Source organism: Sylvia atricapilla, chromosome 3 (assembly GCF_009819655.1).
Source record: "Sylvia atricapilla isolate bSylAtr1 chromosome 3, bSylAtr1.pri, whole genome shotgun sequence".
Lineage (NCBI taxonomy): Eukaryota > Metazoa > Chordata > Aves > Passeriformes > Sylviidae > Sylvia > Sylvia atricapilla.
In genome coordinates, this window is record NC_089142.1 from 77,040,845 (window position 1) to 77,066,143 (window position 25,299).

The window sequence follows — 25,299 nt, forward strand, 5'->3', positions numbered from 1 at the left end:
GTTGCTCCTCATAAAACTTGTGCCCCAGACCCCTCAGCAGCTTCATGCCATGAGCTGTCTGCATGGATTAACTGTGGTGTGGCTGTTGAGCACAGGTAGCTGTGCAAGCTGCTGTTTCTCTGCTGTGAGTTTGGCACCTGCACTACAGCTTCTTACCGTAACTACTGACAGCCCAGAGGACCAAAGCCACAGACATCAAACTTTTCATCAGTGCAAGGTAGAAAAGAGCTAAAAACCTGGTTTCCAGTTTGATTTGGCAGTCAGAAAGATTAATTAGGGCAACAGCTTTTTATGAAACAGAGCAGGTGTAATGGTGTACCAAGTTGCCTTCAGTAATTGCTGATGAGAAGTTACCGCCATTCTTGAAATCAATTGTGGGTCAACAGAGTGAGCTTAGCTTCTCTTTTGACCTGCTCCAATATGTTATAGCATTGGGGATGCTCTTCCAAAGGGTGTGTTATCCAAACCCCATGTTGCAGTTTGGGTTGCTTTTATATCTCCAAGATACCTCTCATACTTTACTGTAACTAAACTCTTCCTCTTTGATCCTGTTATCCCATTTGACAAATATGTACAGAGTTATGGTTAGTTCTAGTCCTACACCCTCTCTATGTCTTGACCTTAACTGAAGAGTGTTGTTGCGAAGAGTGGACATCCAGCTTCAGAAGAGACAACTTTTGTCTGTGCTGGTCTTGAAATGAGCCAAAAGATTCCTAAGGGTTTTGCACCCTCTTTCATGTTTAAACAAACAAACAAAAAGGGCCCCCCCCCCCCCCCCCCAAAACAAACAAACAGCAAAAGAAAACACACATGTAAGAACCTAGAAACTCTCCCAAAATCAAAACAAGGCACCAAAATCTTTGGGCTTGTAACTTGCAGAAAATATTTTCTGACTTCAAATATATATTCATGGATTGATTTAACTGCCTGTTAATCCACTCTCCCTTTTGAAAAATGGCAACCCGGATAAATGCCCTCATCCTGGAATCAACAGAGTGCATTCTAATAAGAAAATTGAACACTGCAAACCTCAGTAGGGTGATAACAATAAAAATTTCAAATGTAAGTGTGCTTGGAAGCTGGCATAAGAGCAAAGGTTGGGCAAGCAATCAATCTTGGGTTTTATTTTTAAATAATTTAGGAACATTTTGTCCTCAAGACAAGAGAACCAAGGTAGGAAGCACTTAGTTTGGAAAACATCAGAGTTTTCATAGATGCTGTTGGCGCTTGGATTGGAAGAGGTGGGAATACACCTTACTCCTCCCTCTCATGTGACAGCAAACCACCGCAAGGAGTGCACACAGCTTTTCTGGAGTAGCTTGTCAAGTTGGCCAAACACATAGAGGGAGCAGATTGTCTTGGGACTCATGCCACATGTGCATGTGGCTGCACAGCTTGCTGGGCAGTGGGAAAGTGGTTTGTACTTCCCAAACTGTGCTTGCTTGGCTGTTGAAGGTCAAGCAGATTGTGCTGGGCTCCTGTGGACTGCTCAGGACTAGATTGTGAGAATGGGGCATACACATGCAGGATACATGGCTGAGTGGGAGGTATTTGTCTGTGAGTAGGGTAGTTGTTGTCTTGTCCTCTTGCTGCCACTGTACCGGGGGAAATGAGCTTCTTGTGCTCCCAGGGTGAGTGGCAAACTGGCCCCTGCTGACTCTGCACCAGCTGAGCAAAAGACCTGGCAGCAATGACATGGTCGTGGGGACGGGTGCACAAGGGCCTTAAAGGCAATCAACTTAGCTTCTAATCTGCCTTCATAAATAAATTACAGTAGTACTAATACCTATTGTTGTGCCATGAAAGGGATGTTATTACACCTCCGGGTAGAGTTACACTATGTAGGCTGCAGTTTGTAGATTCTGCTGAGGGTAAGACCCTTGTTTGCATAGAAAGAGGCACCCTAATGCTTGTTCATTGACTGCAGCAAAAACAAGATGGAAACTGATTCTTCTTACGACTGAGCTTCCTAGAAACAAAACCAGAGGAAATTGAGAACTACTTCAATTTTCATCATCTTGTCTGACTGTTATAACACAGTAAAGCTAATTCCTTCCAAAGGTTTTGCAACGTGAGGACTGAATATCTGAACAAGGCTTTGTGGTAGTATCAGGGCCATGCTAGTCCTCAGTCTCTTTGTTTCTTGGAGTTTAGAGGAGCCTTCAGCCATTTTACTTGTTTGTATGAAGGTGGTGCTGAGGCAGGGAGGAGAATTCTTGCCTCTGGTGCAGTTAAGTAGTTGGGAAGGGCTGGGAAGCAAGAGGTACCCAGAGAGGTAGGACTTTCTTCTCTTCACCGCCATCTTATGCTGCAGAGGAAGCAGTCTGCTGTTGCCAGCGTGGCACAGTGTCCTTAACACAGTCCTGTAGTATTTTACTTACAAGCAACCTGAGTTATGCTTGTCAGTGTTGATGTAGTGAAGAGTTTTCACAGGACACTTAGGACTGCTTTCTTAGCCTCTCTGAAATGTTGTTTTGAGTAATCTGTGCAAAATGTATTTTTCTCAAGAGCTACTTGTCTACATAAGCTTTTGTTATCTTAGTTCCACACACCACGTCCATACAAAGACACTGGTGAAGATGATGGAAAGTTTACAGCAACTACTAGGGGAAAACTGGAGGCCAGATTTGATAGTCTTGCAAGTGGAAGATGTTGATTTGAACCTTTAGAAAACTAGAACATACCCTTAAGCTTCTCTTTTTCTCTCAAGCCAAGCCATGACAATATAACTGGAAATAGAGTGTACTGAGAAAATGTCCATGCTGGTTTTAATGTAGATAAACTCTAGAAAAATTAAACTTAAGTAGAAATCATCTACCCTAAAGTGTCGTCTACTCTTAATTCATGAATGTCTTCCTTCAGCCTGTTTTCTAATAGCCTTTTGTACATTTTATGTACTTATGACAGTTCTTCTGGTTATCTGAACAATTCTCCACTGAGACCAAACCTTGACTCTCTCTCCTTCAATTTGGAAAGACAGAAGGAGCAATTACTGCACCAGATTCTCCATTGTTTTACTGATAGAGTAAGATAATGCGTGTGTGTGTGTGTGTGTTTGCTGCATCCATCACAGCTTCAACTTTTTTCCAGATTGTGTTTGTGGAATTGCATTAATTGCTATGAATAAGTCCTCTGCAGTGCCTAGCATATGCCTCCATATTTTCCCTACTATCATTAACTTGGTGTATCAACTAATAACATTTTAATCCTTCTCGTTTTGTGCCACTTGCAGATGTTGTTACTCAGTTTTTGTAGGCGTTCAAGTATTGACAGTGAGCTTGAATGGATCACACAAGACTGCATGCTGATTGCAGGCATGCTGTGTGAGGGTGGTGAAGGTGTGCTGTTTGAATGACGTCTGTGCATGACCTTTACCAGAGCTCCTAGTTCACCCTACAAGGGGCATGATCTGTTATGCTCAGCTCTCAGTTCAGGAAAAAGGGACTGCTTTCTGTGAAAATGAATGTGTAAAAAATGTTTTGATACTGATGCTTTCTATACAAGACTAGTGAAGAGCACTTTAATCTGATCTTTAATGAAAAGGGCATCTTGACTGTCACTGATACTATTTTGTTATTGGTGGAGCCTTTGTAGAGGTCATTTGTCTTCATTTTCCTTTTTTTTTTTTTTTTTTTTTTTTTTTTTTTTTTTTTTTTTTTTTTTTTTTTTTTTTTTTTTTTTTTGTATGTGTGTGTGTCAGATTCCTGATCTGAAGAAGTGTGATGCTGATAGCCTGCAGACTGGAAAGAGAGATGGCAAGGAAGCAATAGGTGAACTGCATTCTGTTTGGTGTCTAGCATCACACATCATAAAGATTCTAGCACCTTTTGTTAAACATCAGATCTGGCCAGGAAGCTTCCTAGATTCCTGAACTGGGGTAAATTTTGGAGTGTTTATAGAAAAGCATTTCCATCTGACACAACATAACTCATGATATCTAATGATCTATGATGTGGCACGGGATCTGAAGACATTCTGGTGTTAGTTGTTTATTCATGAAGAGTGAATATCACAATCAAAAGATAATTTCATGTTTGTAGAAACCCCATTTTAGCTATAGGCCTGATTTTATTGCTGAAATGGTGCTGAAACTGAAGGATAGTCCCTTGATGATGTGGAAACTTCCTGCAAAGATGCAGAGAGTAGCTCAGTCATCACCAGTTACAAGCAAATACAAACTAGCAGTAATCTAGCCCTCTCCAGGGAAGCGCAGTACCTCCACAGAAAGGACTACTGCAGGAGCTCTGAATTCCCCTGTGTTCAGTCAGGGAAGAGATCTTGTAATGTCCAAGTGAGGTGCATTGTTTTGTCTCATTTGCTATTGATTTGCTACATCTTCTACACCCTCTGCTCCCTTTTGGGCAATGCACCCCTGAAAGTGTACATCAAAGTGACTCTTCCTCATCCAAAATCATAGTCACGTAGCAGCAAGTTTTTGTGGAGTAGGTTTTCAGGCTCATCCTGTAACAAGAATTTCAGCAGCTGGTCCAGTAAAAGTATCTGGTATCTGACTAATTTTTGGCAGGAGGATTTCCAAGCCAGTAGGGACCAGTATGTCTTTTCAGCAGATGCTTGAGGTTTTTCAGTGCGACACTTGAGGTGAAAGAGCTTCTGAGTGCACATGCTTGGCACTCTTCTATGGGTGGGTGTTTGTTTCCTGTAACTTGCTTGCAACCTTCAGGTTAAGGCTTCTCACTTAAGGACTGTATTGTTTTCTGACTTCTGAAACTGCTGCTGAATTGCCTTTACATCCATCTTGGAGCAGTGTGTGCTTAAACATATTTTTTTCCAACACCATATTGAGAAAGAGGAATCGTTTAACTGTGAATAAATAGACAAATAAAAACGTGTGCAAAATAATTTTTTCATCTGCTTGGTTTCAGAAGGGCAGGTACCTGTTTTCCAGACCCACTTTGTTCCTTACCAAAATAACATTTGAAATAAAATAAGGAACCATAAAGGGATTATGATGCAGTTGTTTGTGTACAGGTTTTTTGCTCTTCAGTTAGCACATTTTTATTAGTAAGTTACTTCTCTATGCTTTTTCTTACTCAAGCAAATTGCACTGGAGTGTCAATAACTAACATTTGGTTTCTGTCATAGTTCTAAGTTCACTTAGCTGTGTTTCTAAATTCAGTCTCCTGTATATTGCATCTCCAAATGTGTGTTTTCTTTGAGAGTTAAAAACAAGTGGGCTTCCTAATACATGGGAGATTTTTCATTGTACATAAATTTTGTACTGCTCTTATGCTGTGCTTATATCACCCTGTTTAAATGATCCCTAGATCAATATGTTCTGCTAATGAAAGATTTGGATGAATGAATGTATCTGCTGTGTTAGGTAAGGAAGTATAAAATAGTTGTTATACCAACTCAATTTCTTGATGGCACTTGTGAAGAAGCTTAGCCTTGTTTTTTGGAAAACTGCAGCTGGGAGGCTTTTGTCAGGGGCTCTCCTTAATGCAGCTTTGCTGCTGTAAATGAGCTACTCTCCTATCCTGCTGGATTGTTTTTTTCCCCCCCGTAGGAATCTCATACCATTCTTTAATGTTTTCCAGGTATTTTCCATGTCTCATAGAGTATCTCTTCTGAAGGTGTGCAATGTGCTAATCCTCTGCAGTTTGCTGAGGACTCCATACTGGAAATCTTAACTATAGAGAAAGAAAACTATAAAGAATTTATTAATTCCTTCAAACTCATATCATTTATCTCTAGGGCCTATATGACAGACTTCTACTATTCTTTGTACAAAGGCAAAAGATAGGGAGGGAGATGTTAAGCTTGCAGTATTCAGAAGAATGCTTGCATTGTATGGATTGGGTTGTATTTTTACCCACCAAAATATATCAATTAGAACTTTATTATTTGAGCATGTGTTGCCTTTGCACCTATAAAGGAGGGAAATACAGGCAAAATAGCTGACCTTTTTATGTTTATGTACTTAATTTATCTAGTTTAAAATTGAGACCATAGTGCATTTTCCTTTTAGTGTAGTACAGTATATTTTCAGTATTTTTTTAAAATACAAAGAATTGAGGGAATTTCTGCTTGGATTAAAGCTTACCATGGAGCTTGTCTCTCTTACTTCTTCACAGATTCTTCATTAATTTGTGCCTAAAATTCAGGGTTTCTTAAAAGGTGATATAAATTTCTCTGATTGTACAGCGATAGCTTGTAGCTCCTTTTTGGTACATGCAGTTGTCAGGCGAGAATTAGAAAAGCTGGAATGGCATATCCATGAATCTTTGAGGTGCGATAGATTTCTTCATGTGGAAATCAAATGATGGTTGATAAATAGATAATTTTGCAAGTGCAGGTTAGCAGAATGACAAATAATGTCCCAGAAGCTGCCCAAGCTATGTAGGTTACACTGCTGGATTTAATGACTTAAAATTTTTGAGAAAGAGGTGTCCTGTGCTGTTGCTCAGCATATGTGCCATGTAAATAAGTCCTTGAAAAGTTCTTTTTCTACCTTGGAAAGGTAGGGATGGGAATTGGACCTCTTTTAAGAGCAGTGGTATGCTAGGTTCCTCCTGTGTTGTTAGGATATTGGAGTGCCATATTCAGGACTGTTTTTCAAACGTGGTTCCTGTGAACAGTATTTATTAGAGAGCAGAAAATTATGTTGAGCACTTTACTCTAAATAGTGTGGGAATGCTAATGCTGTCTTTGACCTTCATATAGAATCAGGATGCTGGAGTCTCTCCTTTATTTCCAAATTGTCTCCTTGATTTCTTGCTGTAAAAAAAAAAGTCCTGGAATCATGATTGCATTTTAAGCAAGGAAGACTAAAAAAAGGAAGAGGAAGATTGTCTGCTTTCCTGTATGAGCAGTGCCTATTGCAGGTGGGTACTTCTGTAGGATGTCTTTCCTTGAGATTCAAAAAATAAATGCTAGTAGAACAAACCTCTGAGACCAACTTGTCTGTCTGGAAGGGCACCAGTTACTGATTTATGGTTTTATGTTTGGAAGATCAATCTTGCTGCTCCCTTCACTGCTTCATTGGGCCTTCAACAAGGAGCTTTGTGCCGACCTTTGGGGGCTGTCCAGGTGGACAAAGCAGCAGGGGAAATGCCTGGCTGATTGTTATCTGCACTGACTGGTCCTGTTACCAAGCCAGGAGCTGCTGCTTAGTGGAAACGTGGGAGTACTGCTACATTCCTCGGGGAAGAAGGATAAGAGGAGCCTTCAGATGTGAGACAAATATCTCTGACACGTGGCTGTTAAATAATTAATTTTCCCAAAGGGTTTGAAAAGAGCATTTCAAAACACTGACTACTGCAGATCTGTATGTGTGTTAAACCCATTGTACTTGTGAGGCTGGCTTTGTTCCATAAGCTGTGTAACTTGGAGAGAAGAAACTGTTTTGTAGGCAGATTGTGTCAGGATAAAAGACAGAAAAAAGCTGTGAAATTAAATGTTTGAAGTGTGTGTTTGAATTTTTTGTGTTTTTCTGAAGGGATGGTTGCTTTATAACTTGCAGCATGGAGATAGTATTAAAGGGACAGTGGCTAAAGAAATGAACAAAACTTGTTTCCATATTTCTCCACTCCTCTAGTTCAGAACTGCAGTAGAGAAGGAAGGATCACTTGAAACCTTTTTTAAGAATATATACTTTTGACTTAAAATTTCTTCCTCACCTGAAGAAATACGGGATTTTACATTTTATGTAAATGTAAATACGGGATGTTATGTTAGAAGGACAGAATCTATTTTATTAAACTTAAGTGATGTGTATATGTTTTGAATGAGAAGGCATTATGGGAATGGGAACTGGAGTGAAGCTAGGAAGTGAAGTGGTGTGCCAGAACACATGCAGTAACTGGAAGGGTCCTGTGCAAGGCTTGTCCCAGATCAAATGCTGGTTCAAATACTAGAGACGTGCCTTAATTTACAGGTCTTAACCATATCATAGCCCCTGTTAGGAAAGCCCACTCTGGCTTTCTGTGTTCCATGAAGGCTTGTGCATTGAAGATCTTGCATTAAATCTGATTCTGATCTTGATTCCCAAAGCAATTTCTTCTTGGCTGCATTACAGGAATGCTGGCTTGGCCATGTTAAACTGTTTGCAGTTTATTTTGTTTTGTACATTTCATATGAGAAACCACGGATGACAACCCATCAAAAAGGGTGAATCCTCTTATTGGTAGTGTTTTGTTGTCTTAATTTTATAAGAAAATCAAATGGATCTTGGTCATGGAGCTGAGACACAGCAAGCACGAGAACTATCATTGTGTGATGTCAGCCTTCAAAATTACTGCCATGTTTTAATGAAGCAATGCATTTTTCACTTAGTACATTAGCCACTTTATGCACATGTATATGCAGGTTTTAAGTCTATCACTAAGCAAGCACTGAGGTGAAATTGCCAAGAAGATCAAAGAACAGATAAAGCTTTAGCTCTGTAGTAGGTGTGATGATTCTAATCCTTGTTTTGTGTAACTCAGCCTGGTGTTAAGAGTGACTAGACCCGTGACAGATTTTTTTTTTATGCCAGTGGAGAATCTGGCCCACTTAAGTAAATATCAGTGTGTGTTTGAGGGAAATAAGGAAAAGTGGAGGGGGAAAAAAAATCTGTGCTCCATCAGTCTTTGGTTTGGTTTTTAACAGCACAATATATTTGTTCTTTCTCCTAATCTGTGATTTTTATCTTGAAGTTATGTTGACAAATTAGTAAGTGTTGGGCGGAGGTTGTATGTTACCACTTTAAAATGAGAGCTTTGTTTGTACTTTAGTATTCAAAGTGACACACTTTCTGAAGTGTTCCTGTTAGCATATCATTCTAGTCACAGGCTGCCTCTGTGTAGTGCATGCCTTTGAGCAATTGCAGTGAGCTCCTTTTTCAGCAGCCTGTGTGTATCCAGTGCTCTGTAAAAAAACACTGCCTTGCATGCTTCAGAAGCACCTGAAGACTGGTTCTGCACACTGCATACCCTGCCTTAACTCTCTGTGTCTGAGGGGTGAGCAGTGGGCTCTGACCAGCCTAGGGCTGGCTCCCTCTGTCCCCTGCCTGCAGGAGTGGTAGATGGCAGGTGAAATTCCTGTCCACATTCCTTGTTATGTCAGCTTTTTGATAAATGGCCAACTCTGATTTGCAAAATGAAGTGTACTTTAAAGCAGCATTTTGAATCTTCCTTTAGATGTATTTTTGCTGTTCAGCTATTATTTTCTTCACTAAGAGCAGACAGACACTTGCTCTTCAGATTTGATGCTAGACCCTCACTAGGGGAGAAACTCTACTGCTTTCTCTTCAAGAGTACATATCTCTTGCATTAAGTTCATAAATCAAAGTCTTACGTGTTGAACTTGGAGATCTGCTTGCTTGCCCACTGCTTTACTTTGTCAGTGAGTGATCTTATATGCTGCAATATCTGGGTTTGGAATACAGTGGGTTGAGTTTTTCCTTGTGGAAACCTCCATGCAAGCTTTGTCCCACAGAGTCAGACTGTTGGACAAACCTTTCCATGACATCTAGCTGAAGCTAGAAGCTTGTCTCACAAGTTTCTCAGTCACACCCTTGGCAGTCGGAAAAATGCTGAAAGGAATGATGCTCACAGCAGTCTAGGACATGAGAGATTCCTGTCCTTCAGCTGAACAAGCTGATGTTTCTCCCACTGCAATTGGATTACATGGCAGTTCCACTTGGAGAAAGATTTGAACTGGTAGAAATTACACCATTCTCGAATAACAAACCCCTAATTATTCAGCACCTCAAGGCTCTTCCTGTTCCTTTTTCTTTGTTCTACTGTGATGCAAGATGTTGCAAAGACATTGAATCAGCAGTGTTGGTACCAGAGGAGGTTCTTGTCTATGCCTTCAAATACAGCTCAGTAGACTCAAACGCTAAATAGTGTTAATTTGCACTGGCTTTTTGCTTTCCAGCTTTTTAGGCAAGACTTTAGAGGAGATCCAAATGGCCTGCACAGAGAACCACAACGACCTGTGGCATAGTGCCAGCTGGCAGCCTGGAAGGTGCGGTCTGCACTTGATAGTGCTGATAGAGCTGATGCTGTTACTGTGCTTAATTTTGCATGTCTGAAATCCTGTGGGAAGTCTGGATGGCCTTCAAGAAGTGTTGTTTCTAAAAAGCTGTAGGTGTTCCTTAGCAAAGAGGAAGTGTCAGCCTGCATGAGTTGAAGCAGAGTATTCTGATCCATGGCAAATCAGTAATGTGTATGGCCTGAAAGGTGGGAAGCCCCTGTTGTTTTGCAAGCTGATAAATGCTGCATCCAAGTCAATGAGCCGTATGGATCCTGTGTGTCTCTCATTTTGAGGAAGCTGAGGCAACAAAGGTGGCAGAGGTAATTCAGAAAGGAATAAAGCTAAATTCAGGGAAATAACTGACTTGCAATAGGCTGCTTTGTTGGTGGTTTTTTTTCTGGGATTCCTCTACAGTTTTAATCAGTTTGTCATGGGATAATATTTTGGTACCTTATGTAATATTGTATCCCCTTGTTAAATCTTGAAAAGTTTCTTTTTTTTTTTCTTTTTTCTGTGGCACCAGAAATATTCATGATAAAGTTGACAGAAATATCAGTAGTGCATATGCATATGATTTTGTGATACTTCTGTACTCCTGACACATGCATGACTTGTTTGTATGACAGGTCTTAATTTTACTACTGCTATGACAAGTCCGATTGTGCCTTTTAAACTGTTTTTCCTGTACCAACCTGAAATGATGTGTCTGGCTGCTACACTTCATAATTTGCAAAGCACTAAATGGGAAAATGGCTTGGGATACCAGAGAAGCACAGCCTGACTTTTGTAACTTCCAGAGGTTGTCTTTCTGGAAAATGAATAGATGAGGGTAAACTCGGAGCCTGTTGATGATGCAAAATTTCCATGGACCATGTAAGCTAAACTTCTGTTTTCTAGGAAGATTATACAACAGAAATAGTTCTGAGAATACAACACTGTTGTTTACACTAGATATGAAAAAAACCAAAAAGCCGATTGCCCATCTGTGCAGAATTTTTGCACTTATACTGAACCACTGGGACTACATTGCAGGAAGACAGTAATGTTGTTTTGTTTTGGTTTTTTTTTTGTGTGGATACCCTTTCAGTTAGAGCAGTGACAGGTTAGACAAGCAAATGGCACATTTGCATCCTCATCTGCTGAAGCACGTGATCTCTAGGCGGTCTGAGCAGGTTGCAATGTTCCAGCATCCACTGGATTAGTTTTCTAAAAGCTTTGAGGAAAGAGAAATGCAAGCACAATCGAGCTAAATGTGAATTGAGAGGCATTAGTGTGGTGTAATATTATTGTATACTTTGGGTGTATGTCTGTCTTAACAGATCGTGCACTTTGTGATGTGTATTACATTCTTCAGTGAGAAAAAATGGGGATTTTTGTATATTTATATGTTTGGATAGCATCATCTTGAAGGGTTACAGGCTGCAACCAGTACAAAAGTCACAGCTTGAAACTCGATAGGTATATTTGATCTGTAGTACTTTATTTTTAATTCATGAAAGCCATTTGTTTGATTTGTAGTTTCCGACCTTATTGTCCCTCTAAAGAACATTTTGTGAAAGTCACTGATAGGGATTAAGAAGCTAAAATAAGCACTGGGACATAGTTCTTGTCTCTCAAGACCTCACATGATGAGATGCTGTAAGATTACAGGCAGAGAGAGGGAATTCACAGAATGCAAGTGAAAAATGAGTAATGGTTTTGTTCTGAACAGTGTTCTCAGTGATGGAGGTTCCGTGCTCGTTCACCATTAACTCTGATGATATAATACAGGTACATGATCAGTTTTTTCTTCCATTATTGAAATTCAGATAGAGTATCTTGTGTATAAGAATACTAAGTAGAAGTTACATGCCTTGACTTGAGTCTAAAAATTAATGGTTTGTAGCTTATTATATCTGGAAATATGTAGGTATTTCTCCTGAGTGCACGAGTTATCAAAATCCAAATTTAAATGTAACTGGAAAAGTATAGAAACCTTAGAAGCCATTATCTTGGTTTTCTTGTTCTGCTGTTTTGTAGACACCATAGTTCCTTCTTTTTATGTGTTTACACCTCTATGAAATGTAATTTTCGATAACTAGTGGCTTTATTTAAAAACACTGCAGATTTTCTTGGGATTTAATTTACCTTTTGTTTGGTTTTGTAATTCAGTTTTCTTCCAATTTGTGCTGGAGATTGCTTGCTTTGGAAACCGAGGTTTTTTGTATCATCAGTCATTTTTCTCAGAGATAAATTCATGTCAATTCTTGTCAGTAGCTGAAAATGCAGGTTAAATGTGTTGATGGCAGGGATTTAAAGCATCAAAAATGATGGGCTTTTCTCTCTTGTTCTGCCTGAAAAGCTTTCCTTCTAAAGCCGAAATTTTTTGATTTTTCGTTTGAAATTGAGGAGGATAAATTTGTATGTGCAGAAATTAAGGCTACTGCAAGAATATATATGCAAGAAGGAGAAAAACTGTGTGAGAACAAATCTTCATACTAAATAGATGTGTTAAACATGATTTATTGAGTCAATTAACTTCCCTAATGCATATGGCAAAATAAAACCCAGTCACATGAGTGTGTGTACTTTTGTTCTGAGTGGAAGTGTGGGACCTGAGCGTGGACAATGCTGATCACCCTATAATAATACAAGGACATGCTAACGACTCATGTCAAAGAAGTCAATTGTGATTGAATAAATACAAGTGAAGACTGACATCTATTAACTTGGTTCGTGTTTGCTTATTTGGATGCTCAAATTTTGAGGTCCTGGCCTTCTGGAAGGCAATTTTCAACAGAGAACTCCTTTGGGAAAGGGTGCTCCCCTGCTTAAATAGAAGCCTTTGCTCATTGCTGTAAGATTCTGTCTTCCACTGATCCAGTGAATGCTCATTGCAGCCTGAGGTAGCAAAGTGTTTCTCAGTCTGCAGTGTGTTTCTCGAGCAATGAGAGAGGGGAGAGAGGTCTGTGAGGCAGTCTGCTTGGAAAATTTCACTTTTTTTCCTAATTACAGAAAACAGGACTAGGAAAGGAGATGCCAAATAATTGAATTTCTAGCAGTGGTATAATGTATTGCTTATAAGATGATTCTTACTCAATTTACAAAGCTGCTAAGCATTTTTATCTGACAAAGTAATCAGAACAATCTTCAGACTATTGGATGCCTGTATTTTCAGTCACTTTAGACAAGGATGGTCTTGTGCTGGTGCTATTAGGCTTAAATCGTTCTTCTTCTGTACTGTTAACTTTCCTTATCCATAAGCCATATTCGAGAGAGAAGCCCACCCAGCCCTCTTCTGGCACTTGTTTTAAAGCTCCAGTGAGCCAAACTTTCCTACTTTCAGGTCATCCTGATAGCCCTGGTCTGCATCTGCTTTGTTTCAGTGTTTCGGGCATGGAGGTCTGGTACTGGTGTGCTGGCACAGAGAGTCTGTCAGTGGTACAGACAGCCTAATGCCATCATTTTCCTTCTTAGGACTGCATAATATGAATGGAGCAGAAATATTCATTGGCAAAATAATGTTCCCAGATAATTCTCTTCTCTCTCATTTCCAAATTATGAGGGTCTATTTTTATTAGTTCTGCAAGATATGATGCGATGATGTGTCCCATTAAAATTAATTCCATTTATGTTACCTTACATCTCAAGGTCATCTGATTCTTAAACTCTGTTCTGACTTTGTATCATCCACAAAATTTATTAATAGCAATTTTCTTTATTGTACTACGTGAACAGCTTAACATTGCCTGGAAGTGGTAGATTTGAAGTCCCTTCTTTTTTTCTGGCCTTTGTGGTATCTGCAAAATACTTGAAAAAAAACTGTAGAAACTTATTCAAGTTTATATTATTCAATACCTGATGGCAATTCAATACTTATTCAATACCTGATGGCAAGTATTTTTTATTTGGTGTTTTATGAGACCAGATTTGTAACCACTCTGTAATTACTAGATTTGATTTTTTGGTTCTATCATTTTAAGATGGCACTTACTTAAGCTTAATGTAGGTCACCCTGCTTTCATTTAAGCTTCTGTTTTGGGATTTGGACAGCAGTATGCCACCCTAACCATACAAATGAGAACTGGAGTAACATCGTATGTACTGTTCATTTAAGCTTCATTGCTTCAACAGCTTCATCAGTGGGACACAGAAGTTACCCCAGGGTAAGGCATGATGTGCGGTCACACTTGATGAAGGTATGACAGGAGAGGGATGTGTGATGGATCAGGTGATGTTTTGCTTTGTCCCAGGTGGGTCTGTGTGCCAGAATAAGAAAGATGTGTATCTCTTTAGAAGGTGGTTGCTATGCAAACCCAAGCTAATAAGATAAGGGCTATCAAATGCTGCGTTACTGATCACTGCAGAACACTTAACGCCTTATTTTAAGTTTTCTCAGCTTCTTTCTTCTCTCAGCACTCATCTCTTCTGCCTGTCTCTGCATGTAGAGATGAATGTCCTAGGCTTCCTGGTTTGTGTACATCAAATACTGATTAATTTAATAAAAAACATAATCTGATATTCATGGAACCTGACACCAGCTACTGGTCACTGAGATAATATGCTTCCTTCTACTAAGGACAGAGCAGAAATTTTCATGATATTTCTTACCCAGAAAATCTGCTTTTTGGTGCAGACCTTACATAGCAGTTGTGACTTAACCACTCAGAGTATAACTCTCCAGAGTTCCTTCTGCATCCTAACAAGCCATCTCAGCAGAGCATATTGTTGGTGTGCATGTATCATGGGTTGGCTCTGTCCAGGTGTCAGGCACCTACCAAAGCCTCTCACTCATTCCCCTCTGCAGCTGAACAGAGGAGAGAAAATTTAACAAAGTGGTCATGAGTTGAGGTAAGAATGAAGAGAGGTCACTCATTAAATACCATCCGGCAAAACAGGCTCAACTTAGAGATAGGAAGTGAATTTATTGCTGACAAAATCAGAGCAGGATAATGAGAAGGAAAATAAGCCCTTAAAAATACTTTCCCCCGCCCCTCCCTCATTCCCAGATCTACCTCCTACGCCAGTGGCACAAGGAGATATGGAATGAGGGTTATAGTCAGCTTCTCACCCATGGTTTCTGCTGGTCAGAGAGAGGAGTCATTCCCCTGCTGCACTGTAGGGTCTCTCCCACAGGAGACAGTTCTCCATGAACTTCTCCAATATGAGTCCATCTCACAAGTAGCAGCTCCCTGTGAACTGCTGCAGTGTGAGTCCATCCCATGGGCAGACAGTCCTCCCACAACTGCTGCAGCATAGATCACTCTTCCATGGGGTCCGGTCCTTCAAGGACAAAGTGCTCCACCCTGTGGGCAGAGCCCCTCTCTCCATGGGTCTCCTGTAGAGTCACAGCCTCCTCTCAGGCACCCCCTGCTCTGCTGTGGGGCTCCTCCACAGGCTGTGGGTTTGGTGGGAACTACTGTGAGCAGTGCTGTGTGACCCACACCGTGAAGTGCTGTCACAGGCACTGCCTGTCCCCATGGTTAGCAGGAGGCTCTAGCATGTTTGATCTTTACTATTTGGGATGATATTGTCTGGTTGAGCGCATTTGGGAGAGGGTTAAGGAAAATGGATCATGCCGTCAAAAGTATTGCTTTTATTAGACGAGTTATGACTTACCTGAAAAACTGGAAAGGATTTGCATGCAGAAAGTCTTCTTCAAGTTCAAAAGAGAAATTCAATATTCAGGTTAAATTCAAGCTGAGAACAGTTGATTGAAGTTTAATTTATCTATTTACCCATTTAGCCTGTCAGAGAAAGTAGAGTTGGTACGTATGTATTTAGGGAGAGTAGGGATACGGGATGGATAGTGTCAGAATTGTCTGTGGAATACTGTGTTGGAGGTACACAGGCATTGTGGAGGTGACATAAACAGCATCTTCATAATCATCCTTTCCATCTTCTGACTGGTTTTAGGCTATTATAGATTAGGCTTTTGTTAAGAGGAAGCAGAAGTTACTCATATGAATCCACCAACATGGAAAACATGCATGTGTTCTCAGGACAGATACATATTGTTTCTTCTTCTCAATTGACTTGCCACTGTAAGAGAGTCAGTGATTTCTTCCCACAAGCTTCTCAGGATCACCTGCTAGCTGGGTTTGGTAGCTTTAGCACTTCCTTTCAGGCTGTGATTGCCCTTCTGCTGATAACTAATTCCCATGAAGGAGTGAATGTTGAGGTCTCCATAGTAAACCTACTGGTCATGATGTACCATTCGTTAACAGTGAATGTTTTATTCAAATAGCATGCAAAGGACAGTATTTCTTAAAGGTATGCAGGCTTTAAATAATAAAACCTACAAGTAGGCCAAGGATGCCTAAATCAAAAAATATTTTGGGGGGCTGTGTGTGCCTGTGTATAGGAAACTGCTTAGAAGAAAGCTTTGGAACAAGATTGGTGTTCCTTAATGCACAGTGACTTGCAGTGAATGAGCTGTAACCATTTGTTCTTTGCTAAGCAGTTCCTCTGTGGTGCTGCCTCTGCACTCAGTAGAAAAAGCCAGTGGTGTTTCAGACAACAAGAAACCACACCCGGAAGAGATGCAACTGCCTGATTTCATGCCCATGCAAAGCAAATGTTGGTGTCATAGAAACTTGCCAAGTAGCGTGTTTTCTTCCACTGTTTGTTGTACTAACTCCTTTGATCAGCACAGCTATACTATCCGCAGCCGTTTGTGGCAAATGCAGCACATTATCTGTGTTGGAATATATGATTGTTGAAGAAAAGTACGTTGAAATAATTTCCTGCAAGCAAAGGCTGAAATGAATGTGACTTGGAACCTGAATATATGAAAGGGCTGTGCTGTGCTTATCTTTCTCCTTGAAAGCACATCCAGTAACTCATGGTGATGAATGGGGAATTAAAAGTCACCATTTCTTCCTTCCTCTCTGTTGCTGATTTCTGTTCTTAAAAGCACAGACATGTAATTAGTTGAAGTGTTGGTCATTCAGAGGGACTGGGGCAAAAATCTGCAAAAACCAGACCTGAAGGCAAGAGAGAAGGGTTTTGCTTGGTTTTTTTTTAAATTTGAGTGCATGATTCCCCAGAACCCCTCTCTGCCATCAGCCAGTACTTTTTCTATAAGACAGCTTTAAGGGAGGGGAAAGCAAATCCAAAGTTACCAGTGGTTTTACCACCAGCTGCAGTAGATGGTGGGGGTAGGAAATGGAGCATGGTGGTAAGGAACAAGGGAGCCCGATTTTGTTTGTCTGTTTGAATCCACAGAATCACAGAAAATCAGTCATCCTAAGCCTTTTTTTACAGGTGGAAGACCAGGACCTCTGTGTTGAAATGAACCAGATAACTCCATTATATCTCATTGGTGCAGCACATGCGTACAAGAGAATCTGAAGCTGGAAAAGCTGATGCTTTGTCTGGCTGGGCTTCCTGAAAGACCTCCCACTTATCTTGGGGAAGGGGCAGTGGCATTGCTTGACTTTCCAGCTGCAGGGTTTTTTTCCCTCAAGAACTAGCTTTTGTTGCCCCTCACAGGAAAGATATATATGTATTTTTATAATAATAAGTAATTTTAAAACTTTTTCCTGTAGACATCTAGCAATATTCAGCTCTGAGCTCTAGTTTCATGTACCTGATCAATGCAAGTAAAATTCCTGCCTTCAGGTTTTCCTCATAATTACTTGTAGCTCCTGCAGAGAAGAAAAACAAGAAGAAAAGAGACCAGAAATAAATGCCCGGTCAGGTTAGACAGCAGAGTGAAACACTAGAATAGCCTGTGTAAGGAATACTGGAAGAATTTTGAAAAACTCTTAGGCAGCTTTGCAGTTATTTCAGAGGTTTAACCCTGTCTGTGATGCACAGAGGGCTTTTAAGTAGTCTAGGGAGGATATAGACCTGCCTTTCTTAGTTACCTGTAGACTTCATTCTATGGAAAATGCTTAGGAAGTGCCCCTAATAGGTGTAGTCTGAAAATCTGGAAAGGTAGTAAGTTAATGCAAGTCATTCTTCCACAGACAGGCATAGACTCTAGACTGTGCTGTCAGTCTGTCTTTAGCCTTATTTTTGAATTTTTAAAAATGCTTTCCCTGATGTTCTATGCAGTGCAGTCATTCATTATGCAGCTATTCATCCTGTCTGCTCTTTGGAATGATGGTCACAGCTTGCCCAATTGTCTTGCTTTTATATATGTTGGAGAATTTGCTATGCTTTTACCATTTATTCCCACAAGAATTTTCTGGGTTCTTTTTCTTGGTGGTGCCTTGATACAGAGGTTAAAGAAAATGAAGAGATTAGAGGAAATTAAGAATATCATGGAGGGAAACAGTTCTGTAGTTCTTAAAATATGGTTATGCACTTACTTGAGATCTTCAGATTACTGTACCTATTGAGTCAATACAGAATTATGCTTTTAATGGAACTTTAAAATAGGTTATTTATAGTTAATCTTGTAAGCAAATGTTGCCATGGTTTATCACATAGTCACAGATTGGCTAACGTTGAAAGAAACCACAGCAGGTCATCTGGTCCTTACCAAGAATTAACTAAAGGAATTATTAACACTTTCTACAAAAGAACAGTGTTAACTGTTTTAATGACTCATTCTTGCAAAACTTTGAGGTGGAAGTCTCAAATTCTGTGTTTCCCTTCTTCCGTTAAATGTTATTTTTCATATAATGACTTCTAGTTCAGCTCTGCCTTGGAGATTTTTTTTTTCTAGTTACTTGTTCTGGAAGTGCTGGCATTGAAGCAGCTCAGATTTATGTAGTGAAGTGCAAGGAAACGATCTACTCTTGCAGGAGGAAGGGGTATTCTTTGAAGCAGGATGAGTGCTTTTTTTTTTTTTTATTTCAGAAAGGTAAAAAAGCTCAAAATTCCTAAGCATGCAAGGTATCCATATTAAGTATTTGAAGTCATGATTTTCTCTGCTATCAGTTTCTTCTGAAGCTAGTTGTAATGCACTGCAAGGACTCTGCCTTCAAAGCAGGCAGCAGAGATTTCAAGTTCCTTTGGTTTTTCTCCTTGCTTTGCCTTAATTGTTTGACAGAGTCACTGGAGGAATGCTTTGAAAAGTAGGAACCTTCACGATGTGGTTGAATATGTACTCATCAGCTCAGTTGTGGCGTTGAAACTCCAAAACCTCATTAAAAGGGCAAAAGATTCTTTTTTTTCTTCCCACTATGCAGTTGATTTCTGCTTACACAGTAGGACTGGTGCACAAAGGAATAAAGTTCCTCTGATCTCTCTGTACTGTGAAGGTGGGAGGAGAGTGTGAACGGGTGACCTTGTGTGGCTGAGCCACCGCAGCAGGTTGCTGGGTAATAAATTTCTGTGGAAGGCTGTGGAAGTAAGCTGGTGACACAATGCAAGAGTAGCACAAACTGGCACTACTTATCATTGCCCGAGATCCACAAGGAGAAGGCTAGGAAGGGGGGAAAGTAAGAGTAGGGAAGATGAGGGAAAGAAGCATGTTAAGAAAAGAGGCTGGCAGATGGTATTTACTGTATTTAAATACAGTGTGCCTGCTTTGGGTTTCTGCAGCAGCTGCCCGAGCATGTCAATGACAAATGGCATGTGAGGTGAGGGATAGGGACCTATTTCTGCAGGATTTATTCAAACAAAAATCCTGCTTATGTGAAGCCTGAAAAATCACAGCAAATCTAGAAACATTTTTGCCTTTTTGGAATGTGTTTGTGCTTTTTTGGAATGTATTTGAAACGGAATATATACAACTGAAGAGCTCTATGCATGCGGCACACCTGTATAGTGAGATTCATGATAGGTTATTAGTTTTGTTCAAATTCCTTAGTAAAACACAAAATAAATTAAAAATCTGCACTTGAAGTGGGATGACTTTTTCTCAGGTAAAGATGGCTTTTTTGTCAAGAGAGCCTTACCATCGTAATCTCTCCTTTTTTGGTTTTTTTCCCAGGCAATAGATTTAATGGCAGTAGGTGTTAAAAAGGAGGAAAAGTCATGTGGCAGTCATTTTATCTCTTAGTGGGATTCCTAGTTAAGCAAAAGATCTAATCCTGTCACTAATTTCCTTTCTTCTGTTTGACTGTGTTCTGCCCTAGGATATGACTGTAGATTCCACAAAAGTTTGCTAATTACAGTGTGGGATGGTTTTTTTCCCCCAGCTATTCAATTTTGCTGTGTTTAGGGGAGTGGAGGGCTTTTATTCCAGTATAAATCTAACAGAAAGCTATGACCTTAGAAAGGTATAACATTAAGTGTTTTGTGCAGGGGAAGTCTTCAAGGTATATGCTTCTGTATCTTCACAGCTGTCTCGCTGGGTTGTGAACATCTTTGGCTTTCATGGAAAAATCTGTTTGCAGTCAGTGAAAACTGCCATTCCCTGGTTAGCATGTGGGAGTTTAGGTCTCCCTCCACACGTCAGGCTATTGTTTTGTTGCATAATAGCATGGATTGAGTAATCATGTACTCCTGCAGTAGTAGTCACATTCCCTGATTAGAAGTAAGCAGGTGGACTGACAAGTCAGTCATTTATCTGTATTGTAAACACGCTTCTATCATATTAAGGTAATGTTACCTGAATAGAGATTGTTTATTAGCCTGCCTGTAGCACTGTTGGGTAGAATTCATTCATATCAATAATGCCTGTTCTCCAGTGTACAGCACAATGTCATCTAAGAGCTTCAGGCAGTTAATTTTACTCATGATGACTGGAAATGTAGACCTCTTCCTGGCTGGTTTCTGGTTTCTGTCACTAGTTGTGACCAGTAGGAGACCAAAATGGAAAGGAATTCAAATGTGTTTCCAAGACAGGTTTTGATCTTTCCTGAGGTGAATGAGCATTTTTGGTGCCTTCTGGCTTGTCTTAAGCCAGGAGAGTATCTTGGATGTCTTATCCTTCCAGCAGAGGCATCCATGTGGCATCAGAGAGATATGTTTTCCTTAAAAAAGAATAACCCCTTGCATTAGATCTTTGCCTTGGTTCAGAACTTTCCTGACAGCTTTGACAGGAAGCAAACGTGTCCCTTAACTCCTTTTCAGTCTCAGACAGACAGCTTCCATTTAGTCCCACGGTACCCCCAGTTCAAGACATGGGTTACTTTAGGAGAGCCATTCATTGCTTCTGGGTTTTCTTTTTCCACCTCTATGCAGAAAGAACTCTCCAAGCTTCTTGGCTTTACTGACTCACCTCAACTTCCTGTGCCCCAGACCAGAGCAGTTTCGCTAAATAAAGGTTTGATTCACAGGTCTTGTGGTCAGACTTAAAGTTCCAAGCAAAGCAAACACAAAGCGTACAGTACAAGCCTGTGCTTGATAATGGCACAAGCAAATAGGAAATGAAAGGCGTATGATAGTCACTAGGATACTGCTGAGAAACCACTTTCCAGCTTGTAAAGATAGCTGTGTTTGAAATAGTCCTCTTGCGTGTTCTTCATTACAGCACGTTCTTTGCCACATGCCATTGAGGTGACTGATGTTTTCGACGTGTTGCTAATTTGTGGTTTTGCATATACTATGTGATTCACATATTTCTCTTTTTTTGTTTCAGAGATGGTGATGTTGCTGGAATGGTGGTCAGGCACCGATTGCACCCTTTACACTGACCCAGAGAGTTACCACAAGTATGGGAAGGAGAATGCCATCGTAATCCTTAATCACAACTTTGAAATTGACTTTCTCTGTGGTTGGAACTTTTGTGAGAGATTTGGGGTCTTGGGGGTGAGTTACTTAGTATTTAAGATAAATCTCCTTGGATGTGAAAAAAACCCCAAAATAAGTTAATTGTGTTTTTGAATTAACAGATCGGTGCTCGAATTTCACTCGGCTGCTGTCCAGAATTAGAGGTGAACCTAAAGCAGTGCAGTGCAAGTATGTGGAGACAGGATGGCTCGGGAAACCACAGAAATTTTAAAAGCATTGCAGTAAAAGCTGATGAAGGAGATATTTTCTTAACGTGTGGAGATCATTGCAGTTATTTCTCTCTGTGTGTTTACTAAGTAACTATAGCAGTTCATTGTGCTGCATAAAGATGAGCTACTATCCCGTGATTCTTTCTCAGTTAAATTACAGGATTTGTTTGCTTTTTCCAGTGTAGTCTTACAAATCCACAGCTAGAGTTTGAATGATGTGGCCTGCCTCCCTCAGGGAGAGCAGCCATCTTAAGTGAAAGCAGTGACCAGCTAGGAGCAGTAGGAGATGAGGGAGGAATGAGTTATTGATGGTTGAGTACACACGCTACATTAAGCTAGGAGTTCATGTGCATTTGTTTTCAGGGTTGATTTTTTGTTTGCCCTGTCAGATAGTGGGGATAATTCAAGCCCCCACCTAAATCAGCCTGACTTCATTCTGTGGTGGTGATGATATTCTCTGTCTAGAAAGGATTTAGATAAGTGTTCCTCCCTCATAAGAAAGAAGACCAGTGACTCATTTTGGCAGTGTTCTGCAGCATCCTTCTAGCTTTGATACTGGCCACTGTCAAAAGTCCTGACCTTGGATTGTGTGAACCTCTGCTTTTTGTGGCCTCCTCTTTGGACTCTTTCCATTTTCTGGACATTTAGGCACCACTCCTGTCACTTTCAAATTACAGTAGTGGCAGTCTGTTTAACAAAAACATTAAAAGGGGCCTTAAAAGTGAACCTGAGCAGTACAGGGTCTTCATGGACCCAAAATGGCTGTTGGCTTCTGGATAATACTTCTGCCATATTGTCTGGGGCTTGAGCACAGAGCTGGAGGATAGCATGGAACAGTAGGAGATGGAGGAAATCTGTTCCTAGCAGGCAAATGTAAGTGCAAAAATCAGTGGTGCTGTAGTACAGTCTGTTTGATTTTGTAAGCTAAAAGGCCTCAGTTCTCTAAATAAAGCTGTGTTTTTGAGGGTCATATGCTTCTTCAGAATACTCCAATGCAGAAAATAGAAGGATTGTTTCTGTACAAAGTAATAGGGTCTACAAGGTCAAAAATACCTTGTTTTACATTGTTGCTGTGTGGTTGGATAGAATCTCACTAGCTGCAATTTTTTATTAGTTTTCCAAGTTAATAAGGATTCTGTTTTAGCTTTTTATGTTGTTACCTACACATAAGGAAACCACAACCTAGAAACAACTGTTGAAATTACTTTGCTTCACTAACTGAAAATATTTTTTCCTTTTTTTGGCTGCTTGCATTTATTACTCAGTTTGCATTTATGCTAACCTTAGGATTATTTTAGGAACTGATATATAGTGGTTGTGGTTTTGCTTTTTTATTTTTTAGCAACAAAACAAAAATAAATAAACAAAAAACCCAAACAACTAATACCAAAACCAACACAAAACTATTTCAGTGCTGAGTCGTGTACTGTGGTTTTACTTCCTGGAAACTGTTCCTGGAAGAAATAGTTTCTATGTGCTCTCATTTTCATAGATGTCTTTACTTAACAAAGCAGTGCATTTCCCTCTTGGAGCAACCAGCCTGAGTTCTGCTTAAGCCATGTTAAAAAAAAACCCATAACGAATGGAAAATGCCAAACAGTGATTTTCCTGATTGGATTGTCTGTGTTGGTATACTGGTACCTGTCTCGGCCCACTGCAAGGGAAGGTGATTGTGCAGTGCTGGGGAGTGTAGGTTGGTTTGACTTGGGCTGCCTTGCATGAGCTTGCACTGTGCAAGCCTTCAGGGCGTGGTGTGGCAGCAGGAGTGTAAAAATCATTAGGGCTGACGTTTAGGAAAAGAGTTGTAGGAACGGGCAGGTGTACAGAGGGCTTTCTTAGGTGTGGCAGCCTCCAGTGTTTTGTAGCTCAGGGACTTTGTGAGCCAATGGGTGTTTATATTTAACTATGCTTAATTGTATATTCTGTGAAGTTTCTGTGCAAGGTTTGGGTATCAGCCAACACCTTTCTCAGCTGATCTCGTGTCTGCTGCTGCTGAAAAGGAAATCTTGCACATCTCCTGTGTCTGTTATGGTGCTTGTCTGCCCTGTTTGGTGATGTTTTAGATACTCTTTCTGTCTCTTTTCTGCCTTAACTAATCCAGTGAAGAAGGGAAAGATGACTGGGGAAGGGGAAGAGGGAGAAGGTGAAGACAGCTTAGAGCCAAAGGAGTTGGAACTGACTGTGCTTGGCTGCAGCAGGCAGAGTGGCTTTGTTTTGAAATCCAGGGGTGCCCTGCAGCTCTGGCAGACAACAGTAGCACTCTTAAGAGTGTCAGAAGCATGTGTTCAAACTCTCAGTATTTTACAGCTTGAACATTTCTTTAATGAAGCCCTTAAATGTTGTAATTTTTTGCTTGGTTGTCATAGTTTAACCATCCAGGCAGCTAAGCACCACATAGCCTCTTGTTTACTCCCTGCCCCTGTGGGATGGGGGAGAAAATTGGGGGAGGTAGAGTTCAATAGGACAGAAAAGGAAGGGGCAAAAATAATGATAATGGTGATGAAAGAATCAGAGTGTATAAAACAAATGATCCGCCATGGAGTTGTTCACCACAGTCCAGTTCCTTAGCAGCAGTCCCCAGTCATCTTTCCCCATAGTTTATATACTGAGCATAACATTAAATGGTATGGAATATCCCTTTGGCTGGGTTGGGTCAGCTGTCCTGCTGTGTTTCTTCCCAGCTCTTTGTGTCCACCAGTCTACTCTCAGGCAGGGTGGTGAGAAGTCCTTGATGTAGTGTAAACTCTGCTTAGCAACAATAAAAACATCCATGTCCTATCAGCATTATTGTCTGAAACCCAAAACACAGCTACTGGGAAGAAAATCAGCTCTATTCCAGGTGAAATCCACACTTGTTTTTGTTTATTTGAAAACAATATTAAACATCCTTAAACCTGTCTTGCCCCTTTGGTTCCCAAAAAACCAAAAAAAAGGTCTTCCCCTTTCAAAAACTGCCCTTCCTGGTCTGAGTTGAAACATTCAATCTGTGCATTTTTCTGCTCCTTCTCTTTTTCTCCTGGACTGGCTTTCTCCTTATAGCCAAATTGCCATTTTCCATACAAGTTTATAAAGCTCTATCAGCGTGGCTTTGATTTATCAGTGTGGTTTAGTGTTTGGGATTTTTTGCTAGTGTTGGGAGATGGAGTGGGAGTGGCATAGTCTCTTGCCTGTTTTTAGATTTGTGAACCTGAGCACTCTTCTAATGACTCAGATCTTGCCACATGTACAGCATGAGGTTCTCTGCTCTGTCCTTCCCTTTTTCTGTTTGTGATGTTCCAATCCTAGGATTTACCTTATTAGTTGGACAGCCTAGCCACTGTGTCCCCATTCAAATGCATTAATAGCCCTTAGTTTCCTCAAGGTGTGTTGCTAACCATCCTCTTGAAAAAAGACCCATTGCACACCAGAACTCAAAATCAGGACAAGTTCTGAGAAGGGAGCTGTTATTCGGGATTCTTACCAAAAGCACTTCAATATGCTCCCTGCCTGGATTCAG

General features: G+C 40.4%; 1 protein-coding gene across 1 annotated transcript in view; it reads left to right on the forward strand.

Annotated features, from left to right (window-relative positions):
* Positions 1–25,299, forward strand: part of AGPAT4 (1-acylglycerol-3-phosphate O-acyltransferase 4) — a 73,102-nt gene that overhangs the window by 17,333 nt on the left and 30,470 nt on the right. Inside the window, exon 3 of the mRNA XM_066315858.1 lies at positions 21,443–21,612. Coding sequence (XP_066171955.1) covers positions 21,443–21,612 — 170 coding nt within the window. The remainder of the gene's footprint in view (positions 1–21,442; positions 21,613–25,299) is intronic.